Source organism: Fukomys damarensis, unplaced genomic scaffold, assembly GCF_012274545.1.
Source record: "Fukomys damarensis isolate Sample0158 unplaced genomic scaffold, DMR_v1.0_HiC HiC_scaffold_9, whole genome shotgun sequence".
Classification (NCBI taxonomy): domain Eukaryota; kingdom Metazoa; phylum Chordata; class Mammalia; order Rodentia; family Bathyergidae; genus Fukomys; species Fukomys damarensis.
The window spans coordinates 1,573,346-1,585,974 of NW_022900921.1; the positions used below are offsets into that span (position 1 = coordinate 1,573,346).

General features: G+C 43.3%; 1 protein-coding gene across 7 annotated transcripts in view; it reads left to right on the plus strand.

The window, feature by feature from the left end:
• The first annotated feature begins 8 nt into the window (after positions 1-8).
• The window catches only part of Znf354a (zinc finger protein 354A), a 37,276-nt gene continuing 24,655 nt past the window's right edge, over positions 9-12,629 (plus strand). For all 7 annotated transcript variants that reach the window (XM_019209887.2, XM_019209888.2, XM_033761526.1 and 4 more), the window contains exons 1-3: positions 9-588; positions 5,737-5,863; positions 6,362-6,457. In XM_019209887.2, the coding sequence (XP_019065432.1) occupies positions 556-588; positions 5,737-5,863; positions 6,362-6,457 (256 nt within the window). In that variant the 5' untranslated portion in view covers positions 9-555. The remainder of the gene's footprint in view (positions 589-5,736; positions 5,864-6,361; positions 6,458-12,629) is intronic.

Sequence of the window (12,629 nt, forward strand, 5' to 3'; positions counted from 1 at the left end):
GAGACAGACATTGAGTGGGGAAAGGTTGAGGTTCAGGAACATTGTCACAGGATGCATAGTGACTGTAGAGCGTATCTCCGGTCCCCTCCCGGGTTGGGTGCTGGTGCCACTCTCATTGGCTGTGTGAACAGGGACAGGAGGCCCCCACACTGCCCTGAGTTTCTTAGTCTATAAAATGGGGTGCTAGCAATGCCAGCAAGCTGTGGGGCTAATCAGTAAGTGGTGCCTGGCACGTGGTGAGGCTCAGGGAGTCCCTGCAGTTGATGGCCGGCAGTGTCCTCTTCAAGTCTTGCACCTGGGAATTCTCTCAGGCAAGAAGAATGAGGGTCTGGAGCCAGCTGGCCTCAGCCCTCAACTGTGCCTCTGTCGAGCCCCAGCTTCTCCTGCTTTCCCTCTCTGAGGACACGTACGGTCTTTCTTGGTGGTGGAAGGGTTTCAGAGCTGCTGATTCTGAGGGGCAAGTGGAAGGGGCTTCCTCCTGATACCTTTTTCTTCTCTCAGATCTTACCTTCTGGAGACCACAACCATCCAGGGCGAAGAGCCCAGAAAGAGGACATGGCTAATAAGCGGAAGGAAGCAAGGGCTCAGGTGAGCTCATTGCCATCTCAGTTCCTAATGGGTGGGATTCGTGGTTCCTTCCCTTACTGAAGCCCTCTACCCGATACAGCCTTCTGTAGGATTTGGCGCCCGAGTGCTTTCACCTTGGATGAGTTGGTCACTCTCATGGGTGGTGTAGGGAACACTGCCTACATTCATCCACATGTAGTGTATACTTTAATGTTCCTGATAGGCACCCTTTACTCGCTAATCTCACTCCATCATCCAGTCACTAATTTGACAGTTCAGAAACCAGGTGTCCTATCATTAGAGACTGAGCAAACTTGAACTCTTGGGAAAGTTTATTTCTGTCCCTGCTGCTGTGACTCATCCATGTCTTGCTCCCTGTCCTTGGTGAGATTGATTCTTTTAACTCCTGGGAATTCTCAAAATATTTCTCCCTAGCTTCTTTAGCCTACTGATTTTTTGTTTCTTTGGGTGGTTGGTTGGTTGGTTTTTTATTTTCTCCCTCTTACCTTTAGGATCATTTACTTTGCCTGTAGCACTCATGAAAGCTGATCTTGACCGGCCATTTTCATCTTTATGTTGGGGTACAAGAGAGGCACCCATTTAGGTGAGATGCTGTGTGAACGAAGGCTAGCCATGTGGAGGAGACACAGCTGGAGAGGACTTTTACTCTGAGGGAAGAGGGAAGACTCCACAGGAAGGTTTAATGGGATTCCAGAGATGGAGAAGCAATGCACACAATGTTGAGAAGTGGGGTTCTCAAGCCGTAGGACATGTTTTAACTCCTCTCCTCTGTTGCTGTTTGAGGGCTAAAGGCAAATAATTCAAACTCACCTATAAGATGCAAAGAACAGCCATGCCTAGCTCTAGGATAGGAGAGAGGATGACTTGAGTTAGTGCCTGGTGAGTGTTTAGCTCAGAATCTGGCGTGTGGTAATAGCTCACTGTATAGTGTCTGTGGCAGCTAAATAATACTGTGTTAATAATGTTAAATGTTGATAGAAACTACTTTCCAGTGTTTCTAGAAACCAGGAACAACTACTCCTTTCTCTATTCATCTTCATCTAATACTTGACAAGGAATATGTTGAGGTTTTGTGTTTTAGTTACTTTCTCCATCCTCGAATAATATACTTGACACTCACAAGTTAGACTTGGAAAGGTTTATTTTGGCTCACAGTTTATAGTGCTTTCAGCCTGTAGTTGGCTGGATCCAAGGCACAGTGGCATGGCAGAGAGGCATGAAAGAGAAGAAACAGTCCACAGAAGGGAAAGCAGGAAGCAGCAAGACTTTATTCTTTCCCTCTATACTATCCAGGCTACAAGCCTATTGGATAGTGCCACTCGAACCCAGGGTGGAACTTCCTTCATCAGTAACCGCATCACCCAGTCCTATACTAAACCAATCAGTGGGCTAATCTGTTGTCGAACACCCATGATCCAGTTACTCTCAAAGCCCCTCCTGAGGAACACCTGAGGCTTTAGGGGGGATGTTTTATATATAAACTATAACACTTTGCATGGTATTTCTAATTCTCAATACAGGAGCGCAGTTAATTGTCCTCATTTTACATACATATGAAGAAACTGAAGCTCAAAGAATTCGGGTAACCCACATTCAGCCCCAGTGTATCTGGCCCCGAGTCCAGGCTTAAAGCCTCCAGCAGCTCCGTTGATTCACCTTGGAGAGCATGGCAGCCCCAGTCACATATTAGCAGGGCACTTTTCCAATTTCGGCATTGTCCTTGGACCCACAAGTGTGTGGTTTGGCTTGAGGTGATGGCCAGAATTTGCCATCTCCTGATGGAGCAGCACCATTTCCTTCAAGGCTTTCCCATGGGCCAAGTTCTATCCAGACTGTCTTCATCCCTCTGCATGAGAATCCCATACTGTGTCTCTCTGTGACTGTTGACCATGTGTTAGTGACATGTGCTCCGTTGTGTCACATGTGTCACATTCATTGATGGCAGGTTAAGATGAAAGAAAGAACTGAGTGGCATCTGGGTTTGCTTTTGGGAAGTCTTAGTTTTGGTCCTGCTGCTGCCCTAGTAAAGCATGTGGTCTGGGGTCTTGTTCAAAACTGGATCTCAGTTTTCTTTTTCTTGTCTCTAGTGAAGATTAAACTAAGAGATGGCGCATGGTTCTGCATGCTCAGGTACAACACTTTTTCCCCCTCAGTGCTGGGGATCATAATAGGACCTCTGGTAAGCACTCTACCCCCAAGTTAAACCCAGTCCCTACATGGCTGTCTTTGGTTGCTCAGATTATTTCATGCATTTTTCTTGCGTGCCAGTTGGATTTTAAGTTCTTTGAGGGGAAGCATCATTTCTTGTATTACCCTTGTATGCCAGTACATTATTTTATCATACACATATTGTATGCTCACATTAAAAAGTTTAGAATCTAAAAACTATGTCTAAGTAAAAAAACAAACTCACTTTCTCCTATAACACTCTCCTAACACTTGTCATACCATAGTGTGTGGTTTTTCCACCAGACAAGTTGTGTTGCAGTTGCAGACCCCAGCTAGTGTCCTTTAATTCAGTTCAGTTCTGACACTGTCTGCCTAGAGATAGCATCAGATCCCAGAGGTTGAGAGCTCAGTCTGCCCCTTACTTTAGACACCAGTTTTAAGTTTGGGCTAGTTATGAACAACTGGCTATTAGCTTATGATAAAAGACCAATTTTTTATGTGAAGAAACATGTAGACTGAGAAGTGAGGCATGGGCTGTGGAGCTCCCAGTCCTCTCAGGCTGCAACACCCTTGGGGACCTTCCTGTGTTCAGCGGTCAGGCTCTCTCAGTTATATCTGGGTTTTTGTGAAGGTTTCACTGCGTAGGCAACCTTGATTAAATCATTGGTCAGCTTCCCCTCAGCCCCTATCCTGATGCTCTCCAGGAGTCCCAGCCAGAAGTCAACAGAGAGGGAATGCTTATCACTTTGACGATTTTAAGAATTTTGGGAGCTGTGTGCCAGGAAGTAGGGATGAAGACTAAGACGCAATATCATAACATATGTAAAAAAAGAAAGTAAAATCACCATTGCTCCACTCTCTGGAGGTATTTACTGACAGTCCTTTGTTGTGCATCCTTCAGAATTATTTTCTGTGTACATTATGTATGTGCACTTATATGTATGCATTTTAACATTTTAAACTTTATTGTGGCAAAATGTACATCCCGTATAATTTACCATTTTAACCCCTTTTGGGTGTGAAAATCAGTGGCATTTGAAGTACATATATTGATATTAGTGAGCAATCCTCATCACTGTCCATCTCTGTTGTATATGTGGACAAAATAAGAATTCTGCTTTACGGTAAAGAAGAAAATAGTTTGTTCTGAGCCAAACATAAGTGACCATGATCTGGGAAGATTCAAGATACCTTAATGGCATGTTCTGATGTGATGGAGGTTATTCGAACTCTTATAACCGAAGAACAAAGAGGCATTTTTACATTTAAGAAGTAGTTAAATTTGGCATTAGGTAGCCTGTTACTCTCTACAGGGGGAAATCTTTCCTATAGAAATCAGGTATTAGCCCATTCTTAGCTTTAGGGCTGGTGGAGACTGGAGTTCTGTTAAGTTTAGCAGTACATTGCAGAACATTTACCTAGTAGGAGAACGTGCGGTCAGATAATAAAAGTTAAAATAAATGGCCAGTTTTCCAGAGCTCTTGCAGCAGCCCAGGGTAATTTGGGCTTTGCACCTGGCAGCACTCCATCTCTCACTCGCCATGTTCTCCTCAGCTAAGGCCAGTCTGCAGGATCTTAACACACATATGGCTGCTTCACAGAACTTGGGCCGCACGTGTAGATTATCTCAGTTGTTATCCCTGAGAGATAGGTGTTGAGACAGTTTTGTAGCTTTGTTAAGAATGGAGCCTCTGGGGCCGGGGATTTAGCTCAGTGGTTCCGCTGCCTGCCTTACAAGTGCAAAGACCCGAGTTCAATCCCCGGTACCAATAAAAAAAAAAAAAAAAAAAAAAAAAAAAAAAGAATGGAGTCTCAGACAACCATGTTAATTGGAATTTGTCTTCTACCACTGTGTGTAGAAGCTGTGTGACTTGGACAGATTGACCATTCTCTGTGTGTTATTGTTTTCTGTGCAGAATAGGAACAATGATAAATTCTTCCTTCATTGGGATTATGGTAGAGATTAAATATATTACGCACTAAAGATGAACATGAAGCACTAAGAGCAGTACTTAGCCTGTAAAAGCAGTTGGTAACTGATAGCCATTTTAATTTTTGTAATTACTGTCCTAAAGTTTGAATAAACAGCCAGACACTGCCTTGACATTATTTAATGTAGTTTTCAGCAGTGAATATTCAGGTTTCCTTTTATTTTTATTTTTTTAACCATAACAACCACCATAAGTAACCTTGTGCATGCAATTTTGTATACTCTAATGCATCCTCAACCCAACCCAAATACTGTAACCACTATGGTAAACAGTATACACATTTCAAAGTGTTTCAGTAGTTATCATCTAATCTTCAGAAATACTATTTTCCTTAACACTCACTGAATGCCTTAATCCTTTTAAACATCTTGTAGTGATTGACACACAGCTAGTAGCTTTCTGTTACTGTTTTAAAATACCTGATATAACTGATTTAAAGAAGGAAAGATTTGGGCCGGGGATTTAGCTCAGTGGTTCGGTGGCCTGCCTTGCAAGCACAAAGACCTGAGTTCAATTCCCGGTACCAAAAAAAAAAAAAGGAAAGATTCATTTTAGCTCTGGTTTCAGGTGTTTTGGTCCCTGGTCACTTGGCCTTGTAGCTTTGCACCTGCTCTGGAGCAGTACTGTGTATCAAGGCAGGAGTCTGTGGGAGAAGGCCACTGGCAAGGAAGCATTGAGAGGGCGGGAACCAGCTGGCATCCCAGTGTCCCCTTCGAGAGCACTGCCCAATGAATTCCCCTCCTGAAGTCCCACCTTGGGACTGGGAACAAGACTTCAACGCACTGGTCTTTGAGGGGCAGGAAGGGTCCAGACTACAGTGGCCAGGTTCCTCCTTTTTGCTGCTCGATGCCCATTTTTCACAGACACCCTGAACCTTTAGATCTTTGAGTGGCATCAGCAGCATTTCCTGGTAGCCTCTGCCTCCCCACTGCTGCCTTCTTCCCTCTGAGACTGGTCCCGAGTAAGCTGCAGTGGCTTGTCCTTGCAGGTGGCAGTGACCTTCGAAGACGTAGCTGTGCTCTTTACTCGGGAGGAGTGGAGGAAGCTGGATGCTCTGCAGAGAAACTTGTACCGGGACGTGATGCTAGAGAATTACAGGAACCTGGCTTCCCTGGGTAAGGAAATTCCCCACAGAGACTGACTTCAGAAAAGTGAGGTCTCAGTGCTTCCTTCCCTGAGTAGCAGCTGTTGATCATCAAAACATTAGCTGAGTCTTGCCTTAAGATTGTACAAATTGGATGTGTACAAATAAATGTTGAAAGCACCCACCCTGCTCACAGGCATGGAATGGACTGTGTACAGGAACAGAGGGCGTTGTGTCGGGAATCGCTCCCTGCCCTCAGTGTAGTTGCCCACAGGAGATGTCTTCACGTTCCAGGTGTCTTTTCTGCACAGAATTCTGTGGTTCCTTGGCTCATCTCAGCAGAGGGTTTATTTGTTCAGTCTTGGACCTGCACTTGCCTGTCCTAGGGGTCATCACAATCTCTCTAGAAAAGACCAGGTAGTGAATATTTCAGCTTTGTGGGCCAGTTTCTGTATTCTCTTTCTCCTAGTCTCTGGTTTTTTTGTGGTTTTTCAAATTTTTTATTAATTCAGTTTTTGTCTATGATCAGGATTCCCCTTTACCAAACCGAGGGTGATCTCCCTGTTGCAGCAAGGAGAGGATCCCTGGAAGGCTGAGAAAGAAAACCCTGGAGGCACCTCTCTCGGTGAGTGATTAGGCCCGAGGTGCCTGGGTTAACACGAAGGGGATGAAGCTTGGCGTGTTGGCTGGGCAACTTCTTCGGCTTCTCGGTCCTTAAGAAGAGGGAAAGGCAAAGCCTGGGCTCCTAGACATGTGCTTCCTCTCACTTTCTTGTAGTCACTTCTCAAATGAATATCTCAGGGTCTCTCTTCTTCTTATTTCCTGTTGCTTCCCAGAAGGGCAGCATTTTCACGCGCTCTATTTAAGGGACTACAAATGACTCCTCTGGCTAAAGCTGAAGGTAGGTGCAGGAAAAGGAGACGCTGAGGAAAGAAATGAGAGGAGGAAGCTATGTAAGGACCACGTTGCAGCAGTGCTTTGGTGCAGTTCTAAGAGACCAGAACTGTCTCCTGGGTGACTGGAAATAAGTGAAGAAGTTAAACAGCCTATATGAATCTTGAAGTTTAGAAACACTGACCTAAACCAGAAACCATTTAAGTTTCCTTCAGTAAAATAGCTGAAGTAACTGTGCTATGTCCTTACTGTGAAACCCCTCACCACACTTAGAAGGAAGAGCACACGGAGGTGGACAGAGCTCCAAGGGACGTTGAGGAGTGAAGCACATTGTGGAGTGCTACTAAAATATGTCACTGTTTAAAGACATGGACGCGTGTGTCTGTGTACAGTGTAATGCTTCTGGGAACAGAGCAAGCGTAGGAGGAAGCCGGGTAAGCTTAGGGGGATACAGCTTAGCTGGTAACAGTAGTTACTTTTGGAATGAATCTGATGTATAGGGGCTTTATTTGCATGTAGTGTTTTAATTTTTCACAAAGTGGGCATATGTTCATGGAGTCCTTTGGGATTTGAAGTTAATGAGAGTAGTCACTTTGAAGCAATGTGGAGGATAAATTTAAAGCGAGGCAGAACTGGAGGTGAGAAGCCTCCCAGAGACATTGCAGTCTTGTAAGCCAGAAGCTGCTAAGGCCTGGACAGAGGCGCCCACCATGGGGATTATGGGGAACAAGGAGGAGCCAGCCTGAATAGGGCACAGGAGGAGGTCAGTGCAGGACGGTTTTCATTTGAGATGAGTAGAGATCTCTGGTGGACAGGTTTATAAAAGATGGATTGGAATTCATGGGATGGTCAGGGAGCTTTCCGTCTGTAGGTGGTATTTGCAGCCTTGAGCTGACCAGGTGAGAAAACAGAGCAGAAGATAGAATCCAGGAACTCCTGTTTACCAGGTGGTTAAGAAAGAGGCATCTGTGACTGGGCCTGAGATGACATGGTCAGAACAGAGAAATGGGAGAGTTGACTGTGGATAGATGGCTGTTATGGCACTCCCAGGCTGAGGGTGGTAATCCGGGAGGCTCTGGAGCTGGAGGCCCAGCTTGTCCCCTCACCTACCCCTTCACTGTTGATAATGCTGGGTGAACTCCGTGCCAGGTGTTGGCAGGGCAGGAGGAGATGCAGGTCCTGCCCTTTTGGAGCTCTAGTTTCACTGTGCAAGATGAGGGTGGAGACACTAAACACCCAGGGTATGGCATGAAAAATTCTGTCGAAGACCAAGAAGAAAGGGCACAAAGTACTATGAGAGTACAGAATTGGAGGGGTGCTGGCAGGAGGAAGGCCAGAATCCATACACACCCCCATGATCAGTCATCCTCCAGATGCCCCACTTCTGAGCATGTGAGACTCTTAGGGAATATTTAGATCCCAGCCATAACAAGGCAAGGCTCCCACCAGGATGGTAGCAGTAAAGGTAGGAAGAAGCAGGTGGATTTGAGACATGTTAAGATTGGAGAATAAGAGGTTTTGGTAATTGATTAGATGACAGTGCTAAGAGAAAGAGAGGTGTCAAAGACACCTCTTAAGGTTTTGATTGAGAAATAGGGTCACTGTTAAAAGCAAGAGGTTAAATGGGTCATAGGGAATAATCATGAATCTGATTCTAAGCACGTTGACTTTGAGGTACCTTGGAGACGCAAAGTTGCTGTTTGGAGTAGATGGTCTTTATAAGCAGAAGTGGAAGAGACAAGAGAAGAAGTGGAAGAGCGATTGAAGTCTTACCTCAAGTGCAAATTTGTAATTGAAGCTGGCCCCTGGTGCCATGGCTGGTGTGGCTGAAGGGTTTATAGAGTGAGAAACATAGGTGAAAGATTAAGAAACTTAAAGAATAAGACAAAGAAGACAAAGACAACTGTAAAGTTTACATAGCTGAGGCCAGATGGAAACTTTTTGTCCTGATGAGACAAAAAGCTTAGCTTGTATCCTCAGCGTCTTTATTTATAGTGTAGATAAGGAAACCGAAAAGGGATTCTTGATTGGAACAGGCTAGGGTCTGCAGGAGACAATGCTTGATGCTCCTCTGGCGAATGGATGGGAAGGAAGATTGTCCTCTTCATGGCCAGGCACACCCTCCTTGGGAGGACGCAAGTTAGGCCTGGCCATAGTGATGTATAGCACATCACTCCCAGCACCCTGGAATGAGGCAGAATGACAGAATACCTAAGGAACTCTAAATAAAGAACAGGTAGAGGAAAATGACTGCACAAAGTTGAGGCTTGTGGAAAATGAGAAGAGCAAGGAGGAAGTATGCAGTTACAGTAGCTTAGGAAGAGAGTGCCTCAGAGGAAGTGAAAAGTCACTGTCAGATGCTCCCTAGAGATGAATTAGGTAAGAGCTGAAATGTGGCCTTTCTTGGCTACATGACATGGAGGTCATAGTGGCCTTAGAAAAGGTAGGTAGAAGTAGAAGTCAAAGTGGAGCTGCTGAGGGGAATGTACAAGTACAGAACACATATATAGAAATATAGTGAAAGGGAGAAAACTACCTTTAATTGGATTGAAATGAGTCAGTAACAATATTTGAAAATTTTCGTCTCTACATGTACATGTATTTCTCTATTTTTCTTCTCAGATTATAGTATAAAATATTCTGCCTTTTGTATATTGAAGCTCTCCCCGTGTTGGTACAGAGAGAGCTTCCTCACACTGGCAAATAGTCCTGGGGCTCCAGATGACTATTTTTGCCTGTGAGAACAGGTGGTCTTGATGTGCTTTTCATGATGTTAGTCCAGCAGGTCTACTTTGTGCTAGGATTTTTTAATTACTATGTTTGCATATTAGCAGTCTGAAAAGTGATTTGAAGCTATACCTTTGTTGTGTGCTAATGTAAAGTCCCAGTGTATTAGAGTCAGCCCAAATGCCGAACAGAGAAATCTAGTTGAATAAACTGTGCTACATCCACACGATGGAACTCCATGAGCTATAAAAAGAAATCAAGAAGACTCTTATAGCTGGGATTAAGCTCAGTGGTGCTGCTGCCTGCCTCGTAAGTGCAAGGACCCGAGTTTGATCCCTGGTACCCCCCCAAAAAAATACTCTTATAAAATATCCCCTCAGTGGGGTGATCTCTACAATATATTAGTAGGAGAGGAAACGTACAAACAAAACAGTAAATATAGTACTATCATCGAAGACAGAGTGGGTAGTAGCAAAACAGTACTTTATATTTAAAAAAAGAACAAAAAAATAAATAAAATCAGATCACTAAAAATGGTTACCTGTAAAGAAAAGGAAGAAAAACAATGTTGGGAACAAGAACAGAATCTAGAATTTTTTGAAGGTTTCTTGTTTTTATCATTTTGACTTTTGAAATATAAAAACATTTCTTTATAAACCAAATAAAATGAGAAAATGACTCTTAAATATTGAAAACTTATGAAACAAATGACCCTAATTGTGTTTCTGATTGGTAGCTTAGCACTATAGAGAATTATTTCAAGTTCCTTTATAGGACAGCAGTTTATTTGTAGTTTATATCCTAAGGGCAAAAATAAGTGTAAACAATAACATTAATTTTGGTAGAAGTGATAAATAGTTCAATACATTTTTGGCTAAAGTGATTGATGTCCGGGATCTGCTTCAGCATAATTTGGTGGAAGAGATTTGGGGATTTACCATAACAAAGTACCACAGTAACAGTAGTCGGTATAGAATAAAGTGGTGTAAAGCAATAGAAATTTTTTATTTCACAGTCCTGGAGTTCCAAGCTCGAAGTATTGGCAATGCCCCTGAGCACTAGGTAGAATCCATCCTTGTTTTTTCCTGGTATATATGGCAACCAGAAATCGTTGAGGTTGCCACCCTTGCACCTGTATCAATCCTGTTGCCCCCCACACCTCCATATTGTATTCTCTGTACATGCCCACAGCCATACTTCCCCATTTTCCAAAGGTACTTATCATTGAATTAGCTTCTGCCCTAACAATCTGTTCTTTAATTAAATCTGCAAAAAAACTCATTTCTAAATGGGTTCAGATGTTAGGACTTTAACATATTTGCGGGTTGGGAGTGACGTAAGTCCAACCCATAGTTAGTTATAGATGAAATTTTGTTGGTCGCTGTTGAAGTTGGCTTGGGGATTCATTATATGTTACTCTACTTTTGTAGAAGCTGTTAATTTTCCTTACATAAACGATTGAAAAATTGGTTGCCAACAAGATTTAAACTAGCATTTCTCTTCTACATTATAGAAGATGTTTACAGATGTGCATATCTACGTAGTGGTATAATTCCCAGCATATAGCTCCCTCATTCTCTAACTCCACAAGTCTTGCGAAACTGAAATGCAAGTGATCTTTTTATAGGAGTGACTTTGAATCTGACTGGCCGTAGGATAAAGTGAGGAGGGAAGCGTAGGATATAAGTCTGGAACATTGGCTGGCTTTAAAAAGATTGACACTGCCTTCAGTCAGTGGGTCCTCTTTTAAAATCCCATTATAGATGTTGGAAAACTCCAACTAGCACCCATATCCCTTCCCTACCTGGTCCTTCCACTATCTAAGGATCCTTGGGATGCTGTTCTAAGCTCCTGTTCACATCCAATTCTGCCTGTGTTTTTGTTGTAGGGGCAGTCACACTGTGTTGTGATTGCTTATTGATTTCTTCACTTGAATGCCAAACTGTGGACTCCTTGAAGAAATGAACTTTCTTTTCATTACCAGATCGGTAGTGTATTGTAGATCACCAGTGCCTAGGATGGAGCCTAACATAACTATATGTTTTGTAAATATTTGATGAGTAAGTAAAGTAAGAAGCAGTCAATGCTTTTTGAAGTAACAAGAGGAGTTCTATTTACTATGAGGGATAAATCTAGTGGAAAATACTGCTAGAAAGGTGAGACACTGAGGTCAGAAGAACAAATTGAGAGTTAGCAGCAAAGTATATATAGGATAAGAAGATCCTGACCATGGATAGACTAGTTTTGGTGTTAGGGACATTTCACTGGTGGGATTTCAGAAAATTTGATGTCTGCCTAGGCTTGGAATGCAGGAGAGAAAAGATTGTAAGATGAAACTAAGAATTTCTGGGAGAGTAACTGAAAAGGTTATGACTAAAAAAAAGTCATTCTAAACTGGGAAACATACACAAAAAAAAAGAAAAAGAAAAGCTTTGAAAAGAAATTGTTTTTGGAACAGCCCAGTTTACATGAACTAGCTACCAAATCTAGTGTTGCACAAAGTACAGTGTTTTAGAGTGTTATGGACACAAATTCGTCTGGGGCAGTGGCAAAAGAGGACAGTCCTCACACCCCTAGGCAGGAGGAAAGGGCTTCTGTGTTAGATAAGAATGGCCTGTGGTCAACTGCAGTGAGCCCGGGCTTCTTCACAGCTATTAACATGTCCGTCTCCACTTAAGAAGCCCTGCAGGCATCAGTGGCAGACGTGAATCCCTCAGCTAACCAGCTTCCAGACTTGGATTGTCCTATAGGGTATGTGGTGCATGCAGGTGGTGGACACAGTGGTAGTTATGACCAAGATGGCTATAATCATGTCAAGCCGAATAGGAATTTATTAGCTTCAGATATGACAGGCTGACTTCAAAAGAAAGATTCAAATGGAAATGGTAACCAGCCAATGAAAACAATTATATAAAATACTGGAGAAGAGTGGGCTGGTGCCAGGGATTTGGCTCAGTGGTTCTGCTGTATGCCTCATAAGCACAAGGGCCCGAGTGCTATCCCCGTACCAAAAAAAAAAAGAGTGGGCTGGGCCTGGTGGTGCTTGTCTAATCCCAGCACTGAGGAAGCTGAGACAGAAGGATCACTGTGAATTTGAGGCTAGCTGGGCTCCATAGAGAGTTAGTTCAAGGCCAGCCTGAATGACAGAGCAAAACTGTCTCAAAAAAAAAAAAAAA